The sequence below is a fragment of the Podarcis tiliguerta genome (genome assembly GCF_965153285.1).
Source record: "Podarcis tiliguerta genome assembly, chromosome: 10".
In the NCBI taxonomy this organism is placed as follows: domain Eukaryota; kingdom Metazoa; phylum Chordata; class Lepidosauria; order Squamata; family Lacertidae; genus Podarcis; species Podarcis tiliguerta.
This window is the reverse complement of record NC_139543.1, coordinates 72,234,745-72,260,719: the sequence shown is the minus strand read 5'-3', so window position 1 is coordinate 72,260,719 and position 25,975 is coordinate 72,234,745. Positions and strand designations below refer to the sequence as shown.

General features: G+C 50.7%; 1 protein-coding gene and 1 long non-coding RNA gene across 2 annotated transcripts in view; one reads left to right on the top strand and one right to left on the bottom strand.

Moving 5' to 3' along the window:
- CPT1B (carnitine palmitoyltransferase 1B) overlaps positions 1 to 22,985 on the bottom strand; it is a 36,336-nt gene extending 13,351 nt beyond the window's left edge. The window contains exons 1-8 of the mRNA XM_083401988.1: positions 22,780 to 22,985; positions 11,934 to 12,094; positions 10,404 to 10,543; positions 6,976 to 7,153; positions 5,791 to 5,892; positions 4,140 to 4,277; positions 2,373 to 2,450; positions 1,865 to 1,972 (exon numbers count right to left, since the gene is read on the bottom strand). Of these exons, the coding sequence (XP_083258114.1) occupies positions 1,865 to 1,972; positions 2,373 to 2,450; positions 4,140 to 4,277; positions 5,791 to 5,892; positions 6,976 to 7,153; positions 10,404 to 10,543; positions 11,934 to 12,074 (885 nt within the window). The 5' untranslated portion in view covers positions 12,075 to 12,094; positions 22,780 to 22,985. The remainder of the gene's footprint in view (positions 1 to 1,864; positions 1,973 to 2,372; positions 2,451 to 4,139; positions 4,278 to 5,790; positions 5,893 to 6,975; positions 7,154 to 10,403; positions 10,544 to 11,933; positions 12,095 to 22,779) is intronic.
- Positions 1 to 25,975, top strand: part of LOC310659288 — a 79,030-nt gene that overhangs the window by 5,192 nt on the left and 47,863 nt on the right. The window lies entirely within an intron of this gene.

Below are 25,975 nucleotides of genomic sequence, written 5' to 3'. Positions count from 1 at the left end.
CAACTTTGAGGAAAGAAGGGGGGCCATAAATATATGAGAGGAACTTCCACCTTGAGAAATGTCATGACATGGCATAAAAATTATTTTAACTTCTCTTGGGATCCTCAGGCAGGACCCTCCAGCCTGGCAAGGGTTGGCCCGTCTTCTGTCCGGTGAGCCTGTGAATCAGGGGCATGTCTTGCAGGCAGGCAGGCAGGCAGGCAGGCAGAGGGAGTGGAGTGGAGTGGTTGGAGCAGGGGTCAGCAAACTTTTTCAGCAGGGGGCCAGTCCACTGTCCCTCAGACCTTGTGGGGGGTCGTACTGTACCAGGAACCCCCCCCCCATCATTCAGTTTGTACAAACTTCACACACACTCACACACTACATACGCTACACTTCTGTTATAAATTCATAGAAAATCAACCATACATCGGATTTGCACTGTTCCACTTTTATTTTACTCCATGAAGGAAAGACTACAAAATGGGGAAGGTTTGATACTGGCCACCATAATCCCTTGAGCATACCAGTACATACACAGGAACCCTGCCCAGTTGCTATGCCCACCCTGATGATCCCAGACAGAAGACAATCAAGATCACAAAGAACTTGCATATGGGAGTGGATTCAGCATGGACTGGAACAAAGGACAATGATCAGATCTTCCCTCTGGGGGCAGGAAACTGCGACTACCTTTTGTCTTCAGAAAATGACTCATGGGGAGGGGGAGAAGGGAACCAGCCAGGTGACAGGACACTCAGGTTACCACCACAACTCCTCCCTCAACCCCTCCTTTCTGTAATGTATGCATGATGTTTCTGGGGGTGGGCTTGACCTAGAGGAGGGGAATTTCAAAAGTTTTTATAAGGTCTTGCACACCATTTTCTGGGTCTTTCCTCTCTCCTGCGAGTGAGGGGAACACCCTGCTGCAACAGTTCAATAAAGGCCAAGCCTACAGGCTGCTGTTTTGCTCCAATTTACTCTGGTTGGTGTCTTTACTTTTTGTCCAAGGGAGCCCTCGGATTTTTCCGGTAACAGTACTATATTTCCGGGGGGGGGGGGGGAATGAACAAATTCCAGAGATGCATTTTAAATAAAAGCACACATTCTACTCATGTAAAAACACGCTGATTCCTGGACCATCTGCGGGCCGGATTGAGAAGGCGATTGGGCCGAATCCGGCACCCGGGCCTTAGTTTGCCTACCCATGGGTTAGAATATCAGATGCCACAACAGTCCTGCTGTTCGCAGCTTTGACGGACTCTCAACGGAACAGTGTGTTAGATCTGATGCCACTCTGACATTCACCAGGAAATACCTTTTGGGTTTCAAGGTTTTGAAAATGGAGGAGCGCATTGGATTAGCAAAAACAGGGTGACCTAAATTCCCAGATAGTGATGTATGGAAGTGAGAGCTGGACCATAAAGAAGGCTGATGGCCGAAGAATTGATGCTTTTGAATTCTGGTGCTGGAGGAGACTCTTGAGAGTCCCATGGACTGCAAGAAGATCAAAGCTCTCCATTCTTAAGGAAATCAGCCCTGAGTGCTCACTGGAAGGACAGATCGTGAAGCTGAGGCTCCAAGACTTTGGCCACCTCATGAGAAGAGAAGACTCCCTGGAAAAGACCCTGATGTTGGGAAAGATGGAGGGCACAAGGAGAAGGGGACGACAGAGGACGAGATGGTGGGACAGTGTTCTCGAAGATACCAGCATGAGTTTGACCAAACTGCGGGAGGCAGTGGAAGACAGGAGTGCCTGGCGTGCTCTGGTCCAGGGGGTCACGAAGAGGCGGACACGACTAAACGACTAAACAAAAATTCCCGGATCCTTCTTTCGGGAGCCCCCCATCCCAACCTCCAACCCGCTTCCCTGGCCCCGACTCACGGGTGGAAGGTCCTCATGATCCAGGCGTCGTCGGTAGAGCATGATGGAGTGCACGGCATTGGCTGCCCGGGCCGCCTGGTTGTGGGTGGGTGTCACATACAGGAAATCCTGGCCGAGGAAAGAGGGTGGGGTTGGAGGTTTGAAAGCACGTCAAAGTGCAAGTAGATAAATAGGTACCGCTCCAGCGGGACGGGAAATGGCGTTTCCATGCGCTGCAGTTTAGTCCCGCTGGCCACATGACCCGGAAGCTGTACGCCGCCTCCCTCGGCCAGTAAAGCGAGATGAGCGCAGCAACCCCAGAGTCGGCCATGACTGGACCTAATGGTCAGGGGTCTCTTTACCTTTACCTTACTGGGACATCTGCCCATAGTAGGTGCAAGGAGTGGGGTGGGGCTGGAGCCCTCCTGCGCTCTGCCTGCTCGGTGGCCAGATTCCAGCTGGTGGGACGGAGACCTGCCCCACCTCCAGGAAGACTCCCCCCCCACAAGACATGCCCCGCCCCACTCACCATGACATAATAGTTGCTGTTCACCATGATGGGGCTTCTTCCTCGGAGGTAGATGTACTCCTCCCACCAGTCGCTCACCTGCCGGAAGTACAACAACACCTTTCACAGCCCGGCCAGGTGGGCAGAGGAAGGGGCGGCAGCAATACATAGGAACAGGGGAAGAGCCTGCAGGATCAGGCCAGCATCCTCTCCTCAAAGGGCCCATCCAGGTACCCCTTACGGGGAAAGCCGCAGGTGGGATCTGAGCACAATTCTCCCCTCCTGTCATTTCCATTCAAAAGCATTATCCTGGAAGCTAGAACAGAGCCATCCCGACAAGCCTTTTGGTCCTCCGTGAATTTGTCTGTTCCTCTTTTAAAGGCATCCTCTTCTCCCTTGCCAAGGTCCCTTCTGCCCCCGGGACTTTCCAGTTTGGAGAAAAGGCGAGTGATTGGGGCATGATAGAAGTTTTTTAAAAAATTAGGCACGCCATTGAGAAAGTAGATAGGGAAATAAAGCGTCAAAACCGAGATGTAGAAAATATGGAAACAACGAGGAGAGGCAGGGCTGAGAGGTGGAGATATGCATCAGAGATCCAGACCGTGGGGAGCTCCGAAAAATTAATAATTATAATTTGGACTATAATTTGGTTATTTTTAAATTTTAGTTTTTAATTTTAATTGGAGTATTATGATTGGATATGTTAATTGGATGTTTTTTATTAGAAAATCAATAAAAATGATTTATAATTAATAAAAGAGAGAGAAAGTGGATGGGGAAAAGCTTCCCCCCCCCAATTTCTCATAAAACTATGTTGTGGACATTGAGTGGAGCTGAGCGTTGGAAGATTCAGGACGGATAAAAGAAAGTCCTTCTTCATGCAGTTAAACTATGGAACTCACTGCCACAGGAGGCAGTGATGGCCACCAACCCAGGTGGCTATGAAGGAGGATTAGACAAATGTTGGGGTGGTGTTGGGCGTATGTGCTGTGGAAGCTCAGTCAAGCGGTTAAGCTCACCACAGAGAACAGTGGTTTGGCAGAGATGTCTTTACTAGACCAACACCAATATGCACCGCTACACCCACTATTTGCAGAGGTTACAAGTGATCTTCTCTCTCTGAGCCCAGAGAGGGCTCTTTAACGTCAAAGTCCTTGCTGTGATAAGGTCGGCAGCCAAGTCCTAAGTTCAGTTGCTTGCAAAGTCCTGCAACTGATAGACTTCTCTAGGTTCTGGCAATTTTCCAGCACCTTTCCCATATGATCTCTCTCTGAGCCCAGAGAGGGTGCTTTGCTTCCAAGTCCCTGCTGTGATAAGGTCCAGATATGGATAAGCTAAAGTATGGAACTCACTCCCATGGGAGGAAGCGACGGCTTTGAAAGAGGGTTGTATACATTCATGGAGGAGGAGAGGGCTTTCGGCGGCTCCTCACCAGGATGCCAAAGCTCTGCCTTCGACAGTCAGAGGCAGCCATACCAGCCGGGTATGGGCAGGGGAGACAACCCTTGCACTTGTGTTCAGCTTCCCGGCTGCCTACAGGCGTCCAGTGGCTTGATCCAGCAGGCTCTGATGGGAGGCTTTTGTCCAGAGAGCCGCAGGAGGGGTGGGTGGGTGGGACGCCAGGTAAGAATTTGGGGGTAGATGCCCAGGATGGAGAAGAGGAGGCAGGAGCAGCTCTCAGTTCTGGCAGAAGGCATGCAGGTGGAGACACCCTGGGGGGCTACTCAAGCACCCCACCCCCGTTGACATGGGTCGGAGGGTGCGCCATGGCGGGACAAGCAGACTCACGTAGTTGGTGGCCCACCACGACTTGAGGATGAGGTATTTCTGGAGGCGGGGGGCAAGGTTAAGCTGGAAGTCCAAGGCTAAGGCCTCCATGTCGTCATACTTGTCTGCGTCCAGCAGGGGGCGGACAGATTCCAGGTACTGCAGGAGAAGGAAAGCAAGGGAGCATTGGGAGGAATCCTGCGCCCTTGGGACCCCCATCACCTTGCCCCAAGACGGAGGAGACGCAGGATCCGAGCTTGGAAAGGGGCCTTGGCATCTCCTCTGCCTGCAGAAGGCCCCCGGTTCCATTCCTAAGAGGATAGGTCACTGGGAAGAGCATGAGACTCTTAATCTTGGGGTCGTGGGTTCGAGTCTCGCACCAAGCAAGCAGGGGGTTGGGCTAGATGACCCTCGGGGTCCCTTCCAACACAATGAATCTATGACCTCCAGCGTGGCATAACGGTTAGAGTGTCAAAATATGGTCCAGGGTTCAAATCCCCATTCAGCCACAAGGCTCCAAGTCGCCGTCTCTCAGCCTAGCCTACCTCACAGGGTCGTTGTGAGGAGGGAATGGGGAGGAGGAGAACGATGCACACCACCTCGAGGGAAAGGGGGCACATAAATGGAACAGGTGTACCAAGCAACCAAATAAAAAACAGGGCTGGGAAAGGCTCCCTGCCTGGGACCCCGGAGGGATGCTGCCAGTCTGTGCAGACTGCACTGGGTTGCATGAACCAATGGTGTGGTTCGTATGGTGAAAGGACATGCTCAGTGGAAGAATATCTGTCTCACCAGAGTGGTGCATGCTCTAGTTATCTCTCGCTTGGACTCCTGCAATGCGCTCTACGTGGCGCTACCCTTGAAGGTGACCCAGAAACTGCAACTCATCCAGAATGCGGCAGCTAGACTGGTGACTGGGAGCGCCCGCCAAGACCACATAACACCAGTCCTGAGAGATCTGCATTGGCTCCCAGTATGTTTCCGAGCACAATTCAAAGTGTTGGTGCTGATCTTTAAAGCCCTAAACGGCCCTAAATACCCCCATCGTTCTGCCCTGACACTGAAGTCCAGCACCGAGGGCCTTCTGGCAGTTCTCTCACTGCGAGAAGCCAAGTTACAGGGAACCAAGCAGAGGGCCTTCTTGGTGGTGGCGCCTGCCCTGTGGAACGCCCTCCCTTCAGATGTGAAGGAAATAAGCAACTATCCTATCTTTAAAAGACACCTGAAGGCAGCCCTGTTCAGGGAAGTTTTTAATATTTAATGCTGTATTGTTTTTAACACTCCATTGGGAGCCGCCCAGAGTGCCTGGGGAAACTCAGCCAGATGGGCGGGGTATAAATAATAAATTATTATTATTATTATTATCTGCCTTGCATGCAGAAGGTCCTGCATGCAGTACTCAGCACCACCAGGTATGGCAGGTAGAGAACCCTGCCTCAAACTCCATGAGAGCTGTTTCCAGTCAGCGCAGGCAATACGGGCTAGATGCGGTCTGCTCAGATCAGAGCCTGGCTGCAAAGCAAGGATGCCGGTCTGAGCTGCCTCAGGGCTGAAGCAAGATCTCTCTCTCCCAAGCTGTCTTGACTTGAAGGAACGGACCCCCAGTCCATCTTCCTGGCTGCCATTCCCCGCCCAGGCATTGAGCGCCCAGTGCTTTGCCTGTTCCTCTTACCCTCTCGATGGTGTCCTTCACGCAGGGCACGGGCAGCTTGGGCAGGGAGGTCTGGAAGCTGTAGAGCATGGGGTTGCACCCGGACATCACCTTCACCATGGCCTGCCAAGAGAGGGGGAGGCAGATTTGACCGGTCAGCCCTGCGTGCCACAGCGCTCCGCGTTCCCAGAGAGGACAATTTACTTGCTCACTTTAGGGGCAGTCGGGTGGCGCTGTGGTCTCAACCACTGAGCCTCTTGGGCTTGCCGATCAGAAGGTCAGCAGTTCGAATCCCTGCGACAGGATGAGCTCCTGTTGCTCTGTCCCAGCTTCTGCCAACTAGAAGTTTGAAAGCACGCCAGCGCAAGTAGATAAATAGGTACCACTGTGGCGGGAAGGAAAACAGCATTTCTGTGCGCTTTGGTTTCCGTCACAGTGTCCTGTTGCGCCAGACACTGGCCACATGACCCGGAAAGCTGTCTGTGGACAAACGCCGGCCCCCTCGGCCTGAAAGCGAGATGAGCACCGCAACCCCACAGTTGCCTTTGACTGGACTTAACCATTCAGAGGTCCTTTACCTTTACCTTATATGTGTTAATCTCACTGTATACAAGTTGTAAGGTAAAGGGACCCCTGACCATTAGGTCCAGTTGTGGCCGACTCTGGGGTTGCAGCACTCATCTCACTTTACTGGCCAAGGTAGCCGGCGTACAGCTTCCGGGTCATGTGGCCAGCATGACTAAGCCGCTTCTGGCGAACCAGAGCAGTGCACGGAAACGCCGTTTACCTTCCCGCGGGAGCGGTACCTATTTATCTTCTTGCACTTTGACGTGCTTTCGAACTGCTAGGTTGGCAGGAGCTGGGACTGAGCAACGGGAGCTCACCCTGTCGTGGGGATTCGAACCACTGACCTTCTGATTGGCAAGCCCAAGGCTCAGTGGTTTAACACACAGCGCCACCTGCGTCCCTATACAAGTTGTATAAGTGACAATAAAGTATTTCAGTATGCTTCCTTCCCACAAGCTTACAAAGAAAAGGAGGGTGCGCCGCCAAAAATCGACATGCAAACAGTAAAAGTGCAGCTCGGACAAAAATACTAATTCTGCCGTTTAAACTGCATGAGGAACAAAAAGCGAGGGAGGAGCACCTGGAAAGGTGCAATGGAATAATTCCACAACCCCCCAGCCCCCCGCGATGGCCACTCACCGCCCAGATCTTGGTGCTGCGACTGGTCTTCCCGTGCGGCTCGAACATCCAGCCGTGGTAGGAGAGGAGAAGCTTGAGGGTCTGTCGGCAGAGCAGGATCCCTGAAATCCAGGCACCCGTGGAGAAAAGGACGATGCTCAGCAGGTTTTTGCTCCGGGGACTCAGGCAGTAATTGCAGCTGGGGGGAAAAGAGTGTTCATAATGGGGGGGGGGTGCCAGCCTCAGGGACGTGCTCCTCCTGGGTGACTCTGTGGCATCCCCTGCATAGCTGTCAAGTGTCCCTTATTTGAAAGGACAGTCCCTTATTCCAGCGCCATGTCCCACTGCTGTCCCTTAAATGATGTCCCTTAAATTTCAAAGGAAGCAGCTCCTCTCCCTCCCTCCTGCCGGCCAGGGAGGAGGGAGGCTCCAACTGTGTTGCTTGGCTGTGTTGCTTACCCAATAAGAAGTCTAAGAACTACTGGGGGTGGAGTTTGCATGCCGTGTGTGGCTAGTTAATGCAAGCTGAGGGGTTTTTTGAATGCTGAAGGCAATTTTGTTGCACGTGCTGCTGCAAACTTTGCAGTGCAAAGCCAGGCCGGGGAGCCATCTTAAGCTGAGGCCGCATAGGCCTTGTGGTGCATGTGATTCAGATTCTATTCAGTTAAACCAATGGTTACAAAGTTGGTTGGACAGTGTTCTCGAAGCTACCAGCATGAGTTTGACCAGACTGCAGGAAGACTGGAGTGCCTGGAACAGGTGAGGCCGCAGGTCCCTTATTTTGGCTGCTGGTCCCTTATTTTCAAGGCTGCTGGTCCCTTATTTTCAAATCTGTAAGTTGACAGCTATGATCCCCTGCCTCCCGGGGGTCCTCCTCTTCTAGGTGCTTGAAACTACAATTCCCACCAGCTCCATCCAACCACGCTAATAATAATAATAATAATTTTTATTTATACCCCGCCCTCCCCAGCTAAGACTGGTCTCAGGGCGGCTAACACCAGGTATAAAAACAATTAATTAAAACACAACAAGATTAAAACAAGATTAAAATACAACATTAAAATGCAGCCTCATTTCAGTAGAAACTCAAATCAAAAACTTTTGGGGGATGAAAACATCAAGTCTTCACCAAGGCCAACTATCCAGACTGGTCCTACGTGGGCCAGAAAAAAGTCCCCAAATAGGAGTTCCATCACAGAAAAAGCTGGAGGGCACCAGGTTGGCAAAGCTCACTATCGTTTTAAACTCGCCCTTCTGGCTCCTTCACTCCTGCAGCCCAAGGACAAATCTACACTGGCCGGTTAAAACGTTAAAAATATGCTATAACAATGAGACACCAGAGGGCATTACAGAGCAGCCATCCATGGGCAATGGGAAATTGCATTGAGAGCTATGTAACATTTTTTTTGTATAGCGTTTTTACAGATCAGTGTAGATCCAGCCCCACGTTGTCTCTTCAAGGGCATCTTACCATGGGCGGCTGCTATCTAAGGTAGCTGATTCTAAGCCTTCTTCAGCCTTGAATTGGTTTGCAGTGGTGGCCAAATTGGCCCTCCAGCTGTTTTGGGACCACAACTCCCATCATCCCTGGCCAGTGGTTGGTTGCGAACGTGCCTCTCACACATATAATGTTCGCAACCCGAGCATCCACTGTATATTAATAGTGAAATAATTATTAAGCTTGGTTTTGGAACGCTTTGGCTTTGGAACAGACTTCCGGAACGGATTAAGTTTGAGAACCAAGGTACCACTGTATATAGAAAGGAGCAAACCACATAGGAGCCTACACAACACAAAACACTGTTGCTGTAGGTAGCTTTTATTTTATTGGTTTTTTATCTTATATTTTGGAAATGTACATCCAGGTGTGTGCTTTTTCCTTTAAAAATTTTTGGGGCCCCCAAGAGAGTGGGGCCCTAAGCTATAGCTTATTTAGCTTATGAGAGGGAGTTCTGTATACCTCGGTCCAGTATACCTGAAGGAGCGTCTCCACCCCCATCACTCAGCCCAGACACTCAGGTCCAGCTCTGAGGGCCTTCTGGCGGTTCCCTCCCTGCGAGAAGTGAGGTTGCAGGGAACCAGGCAGAGTGCCTTCTTGGTGGTGGCGCCCGCCCTGGGGAATACCCTCCCTTCAGATGTCAAGGCAATAAAGAACTATTTTACTTTTAAAAGACAGTTGAAGGCAGCCCTGTTTAGGGAGGTTTTTAATATCTGATGCTGTATTGTTTTTAATATTCGGTTGGAAGCCACCCAGAGTGGCTGGGAAAACCCAGATGGACAGGGTATAAATAATATATTATTATTATTATTATTATTATTATTATTATTATTATTATTATTATTATTCTGTTGCACAGGCAAAAATCCTTGCTCCGGATTTACGGAAAGGAACTTTAAAAGTAATAGACCCGTCAGAGTCATCAGAGGAAGGAACTGAAGACGTGACAGGAGCAAAACCGAAACGGAATCGGAAGATAGCAAAAATCTATCATTTGCCCGATAATAAATGTTGGAAATGTAAAGAGGTTGAAGGTACGTTCTTTCACCTTTGGTGGACGTGCCCAAGAATTAAGACCTTCTGGGAGATGATTTATAATGAACTGAAAAAAGTGTTTAAATACACCTTCCCAAAGAAACCAGAGGCCTTTCTCCTGGGCATGGTCGGCCAACAGCTGCATAAGAAAGATAGGACATTTTTTATGTACGCCACAACAGCAGCAAGAATACTCATCGCACAGTATTGGAAGACGCAAGATCTACCCACGCTGGAAGAATGGCAGATGAAAGTTATCGACTACATGGAATTGGCAGAAATGACTGGCAGAATCAGAGACCAGGGAGAAGAGACGGTGGAGGAAGATTGGAAGAAATTTAAAGACTATCTACAGAAACATTATAAGATAATGAATGTCTGATGACACCAGATTGAATGTAAAAGGTTATTAGTAAAAAAGTGTAAAGAAAAAGATCCAATATTTCTAGATATAAGGAAATGCAATTATATTAAGATATTAAGATTATCATAAAATTAAAATATGACAGAGGGAAGGAATTTGCTGACAGAATATATGATCTGGAATACAGAGAAGGGAGGTTTGGGGAAGTCGGAGAAATAAGTTAATGCAAAGAATATAAGGAGACAAAAATTGTTTTTAATATTTTTATTTTTCCTTTTTAAGTTTTTGCTGTTCTGTGTTTGTGTGTTGTCGTGTTTTCCTATTTTTCCCCCTTTTGTTGTATTGTTTTTTACCTATTGTTGTGTTGTATTTATTGTAAAACGCAATAAAATATTATGTATATATATATATATATATATATATAAAATCCTTGCTCCGGAGGACCTGTTTCTTCAGACACCACCCGTCTCTCTTGCTTTGATATCCCAGGAGATGAGGGAGGGCAGGTCTGGGATGGAGAGGTTCGGGGAAGGAGATGAGGTGGGCACTCACCTGCGCGGCAGGTGCCTCTGGATCCTGCAGATCAGCCCCATGGAGACGTCGACGTGGAATAAGCTGGAGCCCAGGGTTGTTGCGAAGATCGCCAGCCAGCCGGAAGGTGTTCCCGGGTAGACCCCGGTCAGGATGCTGTTCTGTGGGAAGCAGCCGTGTCAGAAGGGAGTGACAAAAACAAACCCCTGCGTTGCAACACAGAGATATCTGCTCAAATACAGTGGCAACATGTGGCTAATGAATGTATGGTAATAGATGTGCTACTATTGGTAGCAGAAGGTCGTCCAAAATTTTCAATTTCCAAATAATATATATATGTCAGTCCATAACCAAAGAGTAGTCAACGTAATGAGTTACTGGCAAGGAACACCACGATGCTGGCCTTTCAATGTCCAAGAAGTATTGTACAGTGGTACCTCGCAAGACGAAAAGATTCCGTTCCGCGGGTCTTTTCGTCTTGCGGTTTTTTCGTCTTGCGAAGCAAGCCCATTGACGGAGTAGCTCTATTAGCGCTATTGGCGATTTAAGGGCTAAAAACGGCTTTTTAAGGGGTGGGAGATTAGCGGTTTTGCTGCTAAAATGCTTTTAGCAGCTTAGCGATTCAAAATAAGGGGTTTTGGAGCAAAAAAAAATTCAATTTTTTTCGTCATTTTTCGTCCCTAACCCATAGGGAAATTCGTCCTGCGAAGCGCCTCTGCAAACGGAAAACCCTTTCGTCTTGCGGGTTTTCCGTCTTGCGAGGCATTCGTCTTGCGGGGCATCACTGTACAGTGGTACCTCGGATTAAGTACTTAATTTGTTCCGGAGGTCCGTTCTTAACCTGAAACTGTTCTTAACCTGAAGCACCACTTTAGCTAATGGGGCCTCCTGCTGTTCTCATCCTGAAGCAAAGTTTTTAACCCGAGGTACTATTTCTGGGTTAGCGGAGTCTGTAACCTGAAGCGTATGTAACCTGAAGCGTATGTAACCTGAAGCGTATGTAACCCGAGGTACCACTGTAGTGGGTGCTCCAACGTAATAAATACAATAGCAATCAGCAAACAAGCAGAACAGTATACAGTCATACCTCGGGTTACAGACGCTTCAGGTTGCATTTTTTTGGATTATGGACTGCTAAAACCCGGAAGTACCAGAACGGAACACAAAGCATTCTTATACCACTTCAACAGCCATGCTTCCCCCAAAGAACCCTGAGCACTGTTGGTTTGTTAAGGGTGCTGACCCTCCACAGAGCTACAGATCCCAGCGTCCTCAACAAACTACAATTCCCAGGATGCTTCACAGCTGTTGAGTTTTGAAGGGAGGGATGCCTCTGTGAAGGCCATGCACTGGAGGGGATTATCAGATATGGCACTGTGGAATAGATGAGGCTAACACAGGTGAAATAAAACCCAAGGAACACAGAAGGGGTCTCTGAAGCTCTGGAGGAAATTGTAGTGCTGAAAGGACCCTAGAGGTCTTCTAGTCCCTGCAATGCATTGGAAGGAAACAGATTCCGCGTTGTTCCACTCGAACTCAGATCCTGCTCACCTTGATGCGGGCGAAACGCTTCTTCCAGGAGGAGAGGCCAGACAGGTAGATCTGCTTGAGGGCTTCTCGGCTCAGCTGGAAATCCACCCCTTCCGGGGTGACCGTGAACTGGAAGGCCACGGCCTGGTGGGCTTCCGCCATCTTGAAGGGTCCGCTGTCACCTGGACGTGGGGGGTGGGGGTGGGCAGGGAGGAGGGGTTGAGAACAGCACCCACAACCAGACAAATCCACCGTCCCCAGAAAACCTACAGAGTTCTTGTAAAAGACTGACCCTGAAATAGGAATAAAAGCATATATGCCCCACCGCAGACCCTCCTGGTGTCCCTGTTTCCCCAGAATTACAGAAGCTGTCCTGCTTTTCCTTAAAGGTAAAGGTAAAGGTACCCCTGCCCGTACGGGCCAGTCGTGTCTGACTCTGGGGTTGTGCGCCCATCTCACTTAAGAGGCCGGGGGCCAGCGCTGTCCAGAGACACTTCCGGGTCACGTGGCCAGCGTGACAAAGCCGCATCTGGCGAGCCAGAGCCGCACACGGAAATGCCGTTTACCTTCCTGCTAGTAAGCGGTCCCTATTTATCTACTTGCACCCGGGGGTGCTTTCGAACTGACGGAGTTATGCGACCCCCCCCCCCCACCTGCAAGGGTCTGGGCAACTTTCTGGGATGCATGGCAGTGGTGGGCGGGGCCATGGGCCAAGGTGGGCGGAGCAAAAATGCAAATTGCACCCAGGTAAAGTGGGCTTGCTCCTCAGCACGCGTGCGCGCGCACACACTCCCCTGAGGCTGGCAAGCAAGAGGGAAATCAGACTTTCAGGAAAAGTGTCCCCTGCCAGGCAAAAATAATCAAGGAGGGGTATGACTTTTTTATGGGCTACTTTTAAAATGAGGCTGCTTTTTAAACTGCATTTTAACCTGTATTTTAAATTGGAATTTTTGTTTTTGTTTCCCCCTCCCATTATGTTTCCATTGTAATTTTACTGGTGTTAGCCGTCCTGAGCCCGGCTTTGGCTGGCCGGAGCGGGGTATAAATAAAAATTATTATTATTATTATTATTATTATTATTATTATTATTATTAGGGTCAGTGAGGGGTGTTGCCTGAAGACAGGGGGCGTGGCCCAGAGTTTATTTCAAAACTCTTCACTTCACAACACAAGAAATAAACGATGCAATCAAAAGAGGCAGCGCTTTTTTCCTAACAAAAAAAATGTTTAGGGGGTACTCTCATTTTCCTGCTCATATTGAAACAATGCCCCTCAATGAGGCCAAACTTAGATTCACAAAATGTTTAGGGGTATGCGTACCCCTGCGTCTCCCCAGAAAAAAGCACTAAAAATCACAAGAGCACAATGTAGCGACGTAACCACTAAAAACCATAGCTCCGTATATCAGTCTCAGGTTATCTAATGTGCATCCCCCAAAGCCCATTGAAAGAGATACACTTCAGCTGCCCACCACTGCAAAGCCACGGTGCCACTACAGAAAAGGCCCTGCACACGAGTCCGTCCCCTGGGCTTCCTACGGCGAGGTACACAGGGCAGGGCCCCCTGCTTTGCACCTCCGTGTGGGGGCAGATCTGTAGGCCAAGAGGCGGTTCCTGAGGTCTCCTTGCCCCACTGGGCCCTTTAAAAATTGCCCTTCTTCCTATTTTATTTTAAGGAAGGGGATAGCACCCGTTTAAGAAACAGCGAGGAGTTTGGCGCGGTTGCATCTGCTCGGAAAGTACCACCCAAAGCAGCTCCCAGGAGAGAGGCTGAAGCGAGCCGGGGTCAGAGCGGAAGGTCTAGCTTCCTCCTTCATCGCATCTCCATGCTGGGGAAAGCCCGTCCTGTTGAATTCCTGCCCGTCATGGAGCTGTCAAAGGCACAGCAGCCCTGCCAGAAGGGAGGAAGAAAACGGCAAAGTTGGAGATGGGAATCCTCCCCTCTTGGTCTGCACGGCACCAAAGGCAAGCCAAGGGGTTTCTGCAGAAGCAAGTTATTTTGGAGTGCCGGGGGTGCGAGTGCGAGATCCAAGAGGAAGGGGCTTCTCACCTCCCCCTGCAAGATGCAGGTCAAAGGTAGCTGCTCACCGGTGGATGTCTTCTCAGGGCAGGAGGAAGCCTCTATCTTCTGAGCCCCCAACTGTCATGGAATCCCCAGACAGAGCACCTTCCTCCCTGCTCCATTTAAAGAAACAGGTCTACTGTGGACATCAGCTTCATAGTGAAAAATGCGGCGCCTCTAGCAGCCGAGGAGCAGGCAGAAATTCACCAGGGGGAACTTTGTGATAGGAATTTTAAGGTCTTGGCTATGTAATAAATGTTCATAAATGTACCAAGCAAACACGGTACATAAATATATAAACCCCATGTCTGAAAACCCCACAGAAAAAAAGTCCTGAACAAATTGACCTCAATTATTTCTCTGCAAGGTCGAAGTGGGAAACCTTCCCATTGTCTTTTTCCTTCACAAATCCTGTCTTAAGGGCACATTTAAGATATGAATAGGGTGTGAGCCTGTGACCTGGCTCAGCAACTAAGTATTTATCATTACAAAAGACTGGCCAGGCTCCCCAGGCAATCCAATCAAGTGACCATTAAAAGGGTAACCTGGCAGACAGGAGGTAAACAAAGCACTCAGATTTCTGCTGTAGACCACCTTTTCTGTGATGTAGGTATGATGTTTGTGGGGGGTGGTCTGGGGTTACACGCCTTCTGTGATGTATGTATCACAGCTCTAGGGCAGGGAATTTAAAATGTCTATATAAAGGCAGGCATACCTTGGTTCTGGGTTCCTCCTCCTTTCCTGCTTGTGATGAGTGAGGACCCTGTTGCAACAGTTCAATCAAGATCAGGCTTATTAGCTGCTTTCCTTCTCAGTATTCTTTGGTTGGCCTCTGTTATTCTCTCCTACCCATAGGGAACCTACATAAGGACTCTATATGGGCTCTTGGGTACCCCATAAGGGAAAAAGGGCAGATTTTTGTTGACAACAACTTCTCCCTTCATTGCACCCCCACGTTGTTGTTTTTAAAATTGATTCCCAATATATAACAAAAGAGAGAGAAAAGAATGCAAAACCACAATCCTAAATTGCCCCCTCCCCCCTCCAGGACAGATCAATCTAGTTAAGTTTGCCAAAGTCCGATCTGTGATTTCGGTCATCGGCATTCCTGTATTTTCCGCTCCATAAGGCGCACCTGACCACAAAACGCACCTAGTTTTTAGAGGAGGAAAACAAGAAAAAAAAAATTCTGAATGAAACAGTGTATGATTTTTGTGGTTCATGCTGTGGCAGTGGCGTAGCGTGGGTTGTCAGCACCCGGGGCAAGGAAAGTAATTTGCGCCCCCTAACTCGTGGATTTGCGCCCCCTAACCCTAACCCCCAGATGTTGCGCCCGATGTGGCCGGCACCCCCTGCACCCCCCACGCTACGCCACTGACTGCTGCCCAGATGACAGCCCCCCTCTCGGCCTCACTGATGAAGGTGTTCCAGGTGCCATCCAACCATGTTGGGGACTCCACTCGGTATTTGTGTAGTGTTTACTCCTGAGCCTTTTCTTCTCTCATAGAATCACAGAGCTGGAAGGGACCCAAGGGTCATCTAGCCCCACCCCCTCAATGCAGGTATCTCAGCTAAAGCATTCATGACAGGTGGCCAACCGACCTGTTTAAAAACCTCCAAGGAAGGAAACTCCACCACTGGGAGATCTCTCCCAAGGCAGCAGATGTTTAGGATAAGAGTTTTCTTTCTCCTAGGTGGGCTGCCTTTCCAGGTGGACAAGCTCTTCTGCCCAACCAGAGGCTACTCAGGAGCAAACCACATGGAAGTTAGGGTCAATGTGGGGGGTCGGTGCCCCCTGGGACTGGTATGGCAGGAGGGAGACAAGCGGTAGGGGGGCGCCAGAGCCAAAGAGACTCCGCAGAACCAACTCAAACTAGTTTTGCCCTTCTCCGCTGAGTTCTCCGAGGGGGAAGGAAGACGCGGGCCGGCAGGCTGTAGCCGGCAGCCGGCGCCTGTCGAACCGGAGCCCCGATCGGTCCCGAGCATCGCGCCTCCTCCTGGACGGGCCCGCTCTCCTCCCGGCTTTGCTGCTCCACCTCCTCCTCCACCTCCTCCTCCCTGCTGCTGCTGCGCGGCTCTTTTCCCTCCCGCTTCCTCGAGGGGGGCCGGCCAAACGGAGACGACGATCCCTCACCCCAACCAAGCCTCGATTGCTTGTCCCTTCCCTCTGGACTTGCGCCCCCCCAAATGTTGCGCCCGGTGCGGCTCGCACCCCTGGCACCCCCCACGCTACGCCACTGTGCTGTGGCCACAGACATGTGATTTGACGGTGAGTTTGGAGAATCCATGTGGATCCGTGCTTTGTAACCACGTTTTTGCGCCATTGTGGCCCCACGAAACAGTGGATGCCTGATTTTTTGGGTGCAGGCTGTAGCCATGGACATGCTATGTGATCTGATGGTGAATTTGGGGTGACCCAGTGCAAAAATCCTGAGGATCCATGTGCTTTTACCTCCCCCCTCCCAGGCAGCCTCCTTTATCGGGTCCCTTATCTCCCTCCCAATCGCTTGCTGATCAGCGGCTTTGTTTCAACACCCACTTCCCTCTTTCTTTCTTTTTTTTTTTAAAAAAAAGGCATGATTTGCTTTTCACCCCTGGGCAATTCAGCTCCAGATACCATGCATTCGCTTCATAAGATGCACAGACATTTCCCCTAACTTTTTAGGCAGAAAAAAGTTCATCTTATGGAGCAAAAAATATGGTATTTTATAAAAGGATGCCATATTTCAACAAAATCGTCTACACCACTTGTATTCTTCAACGCATGCAATCACTTTGTTATTTTTTTCTGATGCAGCAATAGACCATTGAGAGGCACACTGATGTTCCCTTCCTTTCCAATGCTGTGCCAACACATCTGCCTGGTTGCGCTGCTGTGTAAAGCAGAGAGCTCGTCTCCGCTAAGGAAAGAAAGGAAAAAGGCAAGGAGGGAGGACTTTTTAAACAGTGGCTCTCCTTTGCCTGCCCAGGAAACGGCCAGTTTGCATGGCTTGCTGTTGTGTTCACCATAATGGCTATCGATCTGAAATATTGTTGTGGGTTTGGGAGGCCAGTCAAGATCTTGTCTTGAGTCCCTCCCCATTCTTGGGACCCTGTATCTGTGCAGGTAGAAAGACTCTCTCAAGGCAAATCTTTAAAAATGTAGTAGGAACACAGACATCTGGGAAATACTGGCCTGCGAGTGCTCCAGTTGGAGAACAGCCTTTACCAAAGGTGTCATGGGCTTTGAAGACACTCGAACTCAGGACACAAGGGAGAAGCGTGCTAAGAGGAAGGCATGCTTGGGAAACCCTCATTGTGATCCGCTCCTGTCCAGAAACCAACATCCCTACTGTGGAAGGACGTGTGGATCCGGAACTGGCCTCCACAGTCACTTGCGGACTCACTCTTAAAACAGTGTTTATGGAAGACAATCTTACTTGGCTACAAGTGATTGCCGAAAGAAGAAGAAGAAGAAGAAGAAGAAGAAGAAGAAGAAGAAGAAAATGTATAAGAGCAAGCTTGCCAAATCAGTCCCTTTGTCGGAAGGTCGGTGGTTCGAATCCCTGCGACGGGGTGAGCTCCCGTTGCTCGGTCCCTACTCCTGCCAACTTAGCAGTTCAAAAGTGCATCAAAGTGCAAGTAGATAAATAGGTACCACTCCGGTGGGAAGGTAAACGGCGTTTCCGTGCGCTGCTCTGGTTCACCAGAAGCAGCTTAGTCCTGCTGGCCACATGACCTGGAAGAACTGTCTGTGGACAAACGCCGGCTCCCTCGGCCAGTAAAGTGAGATGAGCGCCACAACCCCAGAGTCGTCCACGACTGGACCTTACGGTCCCTTTACCTTTACCTTTAATGCAGGGACAGGGAACTCCTGTGAGAGCCCATCCCCGGCTGCTGACCATCCTATACCCTTCAAATACGTACAACTGGGTGGGAGAGGGGGCTTTTTTGTCCTCCCTCTCTGCCAGCCCTTGTTGGGAGCAGCAATGCAAGGGAAGAAGAAGGGGAGTCCAGAGCCAGGAGCCCCCCTTCCAGCCACCTTCTCTGCCCAGCTCCTGCCACTCAGAACTCGCTGTTTATATCTCCTGCTGGGAACAGAGCTCAGCCTTGGCTCAGGGACGCTGTTTCCATCACGTGGGGCTGGCCTGGGGCCAAGAAGGGAAGTCTCAGCCTCTGCCCTGGGCGTCAGGCGCCCATGAGCCACAGGCTCCCTCCGGTGCGTCACTCCCAGAAGGCTGCTGCCAAATGAGAAAAGGATCAGCTCCTGAAGCCATGAGAGAGAGAGAGAGTTTTTCTCCTGAGCGCGTGCAAAGTGCATTTCTTTTGACAGTGAGCAATCATGCCACTGGAGGAGGCGTGTGGCACGGCTTCTTCACCGAACGCCCGTTGCATTCTGAAAGTGGTGCCTTAACCCAGCCTCCCTCCAAACTTTGTTCCGAAAAGGCAGCAAACTGGTCAAACCACATTATCTTTGTTACGGCTCCCTAAATGCAAAGAGCAGCTCTGTGTGATGCAGACGCTTCCTTCGTTATTTAAAAATGATTTGATAGCCAGAAGGCATACTCGTAGAATCATAGACATAATAATAATAATAATAATAATAATAATAATAATAATAATAATAATTTATACCCCGTCCATCTGGCTGGGTTTCCCCAGCCACTCTCGGCAGCTTCCAAAAAAATATTAAAATACAATGGTCTGTTAAACATTAAAAGCTTTCCTAAACTTCCATCATGAATGTTCTACTTACTCGCAATCTACGTCTGGTCGCTTGCATACACAATGAAATTTGCCACCAAAATCTATATACAGAGATGGAAGGGACCAACAAGGGTCAACCCCCCCCCCCCTGCAATGCAGGAATCTCAAACTCAAACCCATGACCCTGAGATTGAAAGTCTCAGGCTCCACCGACTCTGACCTGTTCTGTGAAAGACAACATTATAAGTCGCTCTGAGATACTTTTGCAGTAAGCGGCAGGTAAACAGAAATATGAATACAGCATTGGACTATGGCAAAAGTGCCTCTGACCACAAAAGAAGTGCCTTCTGGTTCCCCTGGTCTGTATATTCAGGTACCACCAGTGCAGTTCAGAAGCACGCAGTAGCACCCTGTGCCTTTACAAAGCGATGCAAAAGGCATTGCAGGGGGTTGGACTAGATGACCATCAGAGGTCTCCTCCCGCTCTAAAATTCTAAAGTTCTTTCGGAATGTGGAGCCTGCCCCTCGGACAACCCTCCCCAACAGCAATCCAATCCACTGATGACTCCACAAAGTATCAAACGATGTACTTTACCAATAAAGGCAAAGCAGGGATCCCTTATCATCTTTGCTTTTTCTTATCATTCTTACTGGGTTTGTTATGAATGGGGGGGGGGGCTTGGAGGGGGGGTGAACTGCTGCCTTGGCTGCTCCTTCCCAGCTGGTAATTCCTGCATTTGTTTAAAAGGGGGATAAGATGCGGGTGGCGCTGTGGGTTAAACCACAGAGCCTAGGACTTGCCAATCAGAAGGTTGGCGGTTTGAATCCCCGCGACGGGGTGAGCTCCCATTGCTTGGACCCTGCTCCTGCCCACCAGCAGTTCGAAAGCACGTCAAGTGCAAGTAGATAAATAGGTACCGCTCCGGCGGGAAGGTAAACGGCATTTTCGTGCGCTGCTCTGGTTCGTCAGAAGCGGCTTAGTCCTGCTGGCCACATGACCCGGAAGCTGTATGCCGGCTCCCTCGGCTAGTAAAGTGAGATGAGCGCCACAACCCCAGAGTCGGTCACGACTGGACCTAATGGTCAGGGGTCCCTTTACCTTTACCTTTAAGAGTAGTGAGTGACACCCCCCCCAAGGACTAGCATCTGGAGTCCCTTTGCTCCTGGGGTGTCTCTGCCCCTGAGCACGGAAGGCCTGGCCAAACGCCCCCCACCTCCAAGTCCCCCCAAGTCCCCCTGAAGCTGCAGGACCACCTGGCTGCCCAGCCTCCCGATCTCACACAGATGGAAGATTCGGGACAGACAAAAGGACTTCCTCACACAGCACAAAGTTAACCGATGGAACTCCCTGACACAGGAGGCCATGCTGGCCACCAAACTAGGCCATAGCTAGTTTTCAGAAAACCAGGCTCAGGGCAGCTAACAGCAAATTTAAAACACTTAATTGATGCAACAAAAAACAGCATAAAATACATTATAAAACGTGGATAACGATAAATTCAGAATTCAAAAATCAATTTAGGGGGGAAATCCATCCAATAAACATTAGATGATCACCAGGGCTAGCTGGCTAAATTAGTCCTCTTTGGGCCAGCGAGGAGACCAGGGGTCTCCTGGGACAGAGCATTCCACCAGGTTGGAGCCATCACTGAGAAGGCCCTGGTGGAGGATAATCCGACTTCCTTAGGGACCTCTAAACTATGGTTATTCACAGACCTTAAGGTCCTCTGCGGGGCAGACCAGGAGAGGCGGTTCCGTAGATACGAGGCCTGGACAAATTCCTGGAGGAGGAGAGGACTACTGATGGCTACTAGCCATGGCTGGAGACAACAACGCTTCTCTAGTTTGAAACCAGAGGAGGGGAGACACAGGACTGGGTGGCGTCATGGGCCTGATCCTGCAGGCACTTCTAAAGCTCTTAACCAGATGCAAGTGAAGAAGCCCTTCCCTCCCCACCTGCGATGCTCAGCACCTGAGACTCAAAGGCAGCTTCCCTCTCTGGAACCACCGCTGGCCAGGTGGCATCACTGGGCAACAAATGGGCAGGGGGGCACCAGTTGCTCCTGTGGACTTCAGTAGGCCCCAATATTCAATTCAAGGGGGGGCACGAGCACCTCCTTGCCTATCCTGACACCACACTTAGTGGCTACTTAGTGGCTGAGTTTCCTGCATCGCAGGGGGTTGGATTGGATGACCCCTGGGGTTCCCCACAGGAGTCGCCGTAATTCCCCTGAAATTGGCGGGGGGGGGGGGCTGTGGGATTTTCTAGGGAGGGGGTCTGTCTTCTCCCCACTCCTTTGCTAGAAGGATCCATGTCTAGAGTCTGCCCCGCGGAGAAGGAGAAGGGCGACATGTGTTGAAATATCATCGCGTCTGGGTGATCCCTCCGGGGTGTCAGCAAAACTCGTCGCCGCAGTCCACCCCTCGCTGCTATGTGTGTTGCGACGGAAAAGCACTCTGCACGCACTCAGAGACGCCGGTGTTTTTCCTCTGGGAGAGGCCCGGCGCAGCGCCCCTCCCCGCGTCCAGAGCGCAGCTTTGCGCCGCGCTGTCGGGGAGGTCAGGATCCGGTCTCCACTCCCCACCCCCGCCTCGATCCTGCAAAAAAAAAGGGGCAAGGCTCCAGAGCCCCCACCCCTGCCAGTCGGACGGTAGGCGCTGGTACCTGCTCGGGAACAGGGAGGCGAGGCGGGGCGGGGGTCCCGGTCGGGCGACGGCTCCGCTGCAGCCCTTCCCCGGGAGACAGGACGCGACGGGACGGCTGGCCGGCCGGCTGGTTCTCTGGCGGGGCTCCCTGCGCGCCCGTAACCTGACACTGGCGCGGCTGCGGCTGCCCTACTTGGAAGGAGGGGGCGGGCGGCGCCCCCACCTCTCCAAGGCTCTGCTGCGCCACAGGGCGACGAGGTGGGATGGAGGGACCCAGGACGCTTCCTCGCTGCCCTGGCCGGCCCCTCCGATCACCAGCTGGGGAGACCTCCCCCCCTTCGCACAAGAGCAGCGCCAGTTCCCTTCCTTGCCGGCTGCAGAAGCGCCCTCGCCCCTAGGCATGAACACCCCCCCCCCCCCAGCCTGTATGTTGGGCGGTGGGGGACGCGAGGTTCTCCGCAGGTTATTGGCGGCGCAGGCTGGGCTGATCGATTTATTCTACTTTTCTGACATTTGTATGCAACCTTTCCTCCAAGGAGCTCAAGGTGTCGTACGTCGGTCTCCCCGTTTTATCCTCACAGCAACACCGCGAGGCAGGGGAGGCAGAGAATGTGCGTGAGCGACTGGCCCAAAGTCACCCCCTGTCGAACTTTGCGCCTCTGACCACTAGACCAGATGTTGATGGGAGTCGGCCTCAAGAGCTTTTGGAGGGGCACAGGGTAGCCCTCCATGTCCAACAGAAGCCATTGAAAAAGCATTTGGTGTGCACATCAATCGCATTTTAACGTGGCTGCAATATGTAGATATATAGATTAGAGGCACAGGTCGGATAGGGAGGCAGAACAGAGTGGGACTATGACTCCCCTTGATCTGGACACTAGACTTCTATTGATGCAGCCTAGAAGAGCCTTTTGTGCTGCTGCGTCACACCTTGGGCTCATGTTCAGCTTGTGGCCACCAAGACCCCTCCATCCTTTTCACATGTGAGTTCCGTAGTTTGACTCTGCACTGTGTGAAAAAGTCTTTTATCTGTCCGGAATCTTCATTGAAAACCCACAAGTTCTCCTTTTAGGAGAGGGGAAACTTACCTCTATCTGTTTTCTCCAGGCCGTGGAGAATTTTATCAACGTCTGCTGTGTTGCCTCTTACTCACCTTTTTTAAAAAGTCCCCAAAACCATGCAATCTTTCATCATAGGGGAGTCACTCCACAGACACCCCCCTCGGCCATTTCAGTTACCCTTCCCCACCCCTACGGTATCCTTTCTGAGCTGCTGCAATGCTGCTGTAACCGTGTGATGCCTTGCGCATTCCCACCTGTGCAAAGTGCAAAGGGTACCCGCTCCAGGAAAGAATTCCCTGGGCATTTAGGAGATGCAAGGATAAAGCCTCCAGCATCCCCCAACAGCGCCCAGGTGGCCAGCTTGCTTGTGTCTGCGCCTCCCTCCTTGCAAGCTCCAAAGGGTCGGCTTTTACCTGCGACCTTCTCCCTGCGTGGCTGGCCTTCCTTCCTCCAGGAGGAGCAGCTCAGCGGGGCCCAGGTAGCTGCTGTTGCAGCAGCAGCAGGCTGGAAGCAGCAACCTGCAGCCTGGGACGGCCCCTTGCAGCCGGAAGGGCATTTGGAGGAGACTCCTGGCTCCCTGTGCGCCAGGCTGAGCCATTCCCCCCCAGGAGTCACCAGGCTGCACGGATAGAGGAAGCAGGAGGGGCCAGTCCTGCTGCTTTTGCTAAGCAAAAAGGGGTGTGTGAACAACAGGCATTGTTCCAGCTCCACCAACTGGACTCGCTCTGCAAGGTCTGTGCAAACTCCACTTGGCCTTCAGAGAAGAGTGTCTTCCCAAGGTCCTGGATAAATGTCAGAACGTAAGCAGAGTGCTGCTGGATCAGGCCAAGGGCCCATCTGGTCCAGCATCCTGGTCTCACAGTGGCCAACCTATTATGCCTATTATGGGAAACCCGCAAGCAACATCTTGAGTACAAGAGCAACTCTCCCCTCCTGTGGTTTCCAGCACAGTGGCACCTTGGTTCTCAAACGCCTTGGTTCTCAAACACCTTGGTACTCAGACAACTTGGAACCCAAATGCTGCTAAACCCAGAAGAAAGTGTTCCGGTTTGCAAACTTTTTTTGGAAGCCAAACCTGCTCCGTTTTGAGCGCCACACTTCCATCTTGAGTGTTACGCTGAGGTTTCTGTTTTTGCTATTTATTTTTGCGTTATTGTTTTTGCAGCTCTTTTTGTGTGTGTTTGTGTGACACTGTGGAACCCAGGTCAGGCACTGATTGATTGTGTGACTGCAGCACATTGATTATTGCTTTCATTTTATGGGTCCGTGATTTCGTTAGATAGTAAAAATCATGTTAAATTGCTGTTTTAGGGGGTTGTTTTCCAAAGTGTGGAATGGATTGATCCATTTTGCATTGCTTTCTATGGGAAAGCGCGCCTTAGTTTTGTAATGCTTTGGTTTTGGAACGGACTTCCGGAATGGATTCAGCATGAGAACCAAGGGACCACTGTAACTGGGAATTGGAAGTATTGTGGAGGCAGAGCAGAACCATTGTTTCTATTAAGCCATTGGCAGCCCTCTCTTCCTCCTCGCATGAATTTCTCCAACCCTTTTAAAGGCGTCTAGGTTTTTGGCCACCACTGCTTCCTGTGGCAGGGAGTTCCGCAGTTCCAGTCCAGGCCCAGTTTCCTTGGACTGAAGGGCAAGGGAGGCTGTCTTGTCTTTAGAGAAGATGGATTTATTTACACACACATATAGCCCGTTGCTGAAAACCACAGGAGGCATGGATGTAGCCAGGATTTATTGCAGGGGGCAGGGGCACAGAACAAGTTATCTGTTTATGCAATTGGTCAGTTCGTTAAGCATATTTATTTATTTGCTTGATTTTTTCAGGGTGGGGGGGAACAGCTGCCAGGACGTAGAGATCGGGATGCCTCCCCCCCCCCCCAGCTTCCAGCCAAGCCAATTTTTTCTCCTTTCTAGGAGAAGCTGGTTTCCAGCCAGGTGATGTGGGGAAAGGCCCACCCCCTGTCTCCATGGCAACAATGCAGGTGAAGGTGCTTAGCTGGCCCAGCTGGAGCCATTTAGCCTCATGAGGAAACTGCTTTGGCCCCTTCAACAGGTTCTCCTAAAAACTTCACAGATATAGAATCGTGGGCCTGGAAGGGACCCCTAGATATCATCCGGACCTTCACCACCTCCCTCCACCTGGCCCTGTAACACTAAAGGTAAAGGACCCCTGGATGGTTGAGTCCAGTCAAAGGCGACTCTGGGGTTGCGACACTCATCCCGCTTTCAGGCTGACAGACAGCTTTCTGGGTCATTTGGCCAGCAGGACTAAATAATAATAATAATAATAATAATAATAATAATAATAATAATACTTTATTTTTTATACCCCGCCCATCTGGCTGGGTTTCCCCAGCCACTCTGGGCGGCTTCCAACAAAACACTAAAATACAATAACCTATTAAACATTAAAAGCTTCCCTAAACAGGGCTGCCTTCAGATGTCTTCTAAAAGTCTGGTAGTTGTTTTTCTCTTTGACATCTGGTGGGAGGGCGTTCCACAGGGCAGGTGCCACTACCGAGAAGGCCCTCTGCCTGCTTCCCTGTAACTTAGCTTCTCGCAGTGAGGGAACCACCAGAAGGCCCTCGGCGCTGGACCTCAGTGTCCGGGCAGAACGATGGAGGTGGATTAACTCTTTCTGGTATACTGGACCAAGGCTCGGAAACGTACTGGAAGCCGCTTCTGGAGCAACGGGACACTGTGACAGAAACCAGAGCGCATGGAAACACCACTTACTTTCCCGCCAGAGTGGTACTGATTTATCTACTTGCACTGGTGTGCTTACAAACTGCTAGGCTGGCAGGAGCTGGGACTGAGCAACGGGAGCTCACCCCATTGCGGGGATTCAAACCTGTAACACTACGGAACTAGTGTCCGAGAACAGGTCCTCCCTTTGCTTTCAGGGTGGGAGAGGAAGTGTCTCAGAAATTATACAGGTGATGAAATCAAAAGTTGAAATGTATGTGAGGAGGACGGAGCGAGCGAAGGTTGGGAAGGGAAGGACGCGCTTGCAAAAGAACCGCGAGGGGACAATGGGAACAGGGTGTGTGTGCGGCAACTATTGCTATAAATCTTGAGAACAAGCAGAAATACAGGTGGTATGTCTCATGATTAATAAGCCAGTAGAAGAAAGAATTGCTATATATAGACCTGACTGCCCCTTTGCTTCCCTTTGCTTGAAAGTGTCTAGAATTCATAGACTCGTAAGGTTGGAAGGGACCTCAAGGGGTCATCTAGTCCAACCCCCTGCAATGCAGGAATCCCTTTGCCCAACATGGGGCTCAAACCCGTAGCCCTGAGATGAAGAGTCTTACGCTCTGCCGACTGAGCGCCCCCCCCCCCGCCTTTGGTGTGCCACTCCTCAACTACCATATTTTTCCATGTATTAGATGAGGTTTCCCCCCTCAAAATGAACATTTAAAAATGGGGGGGGGGGGGAGCGGAGCGTCTTATACATGGTCAGTGCATTTTTGTGACTCGGGATGGGTAGCTTCCAAATGGGTGTGATTGTCAGCGGTGTTATTTGTGGGTGTGATAAGGGCTGTTGTGTGTTTGCTGTTGCTGCGCTTCTTCTTGCGTTGAGGGAACAGCTGATAGGTG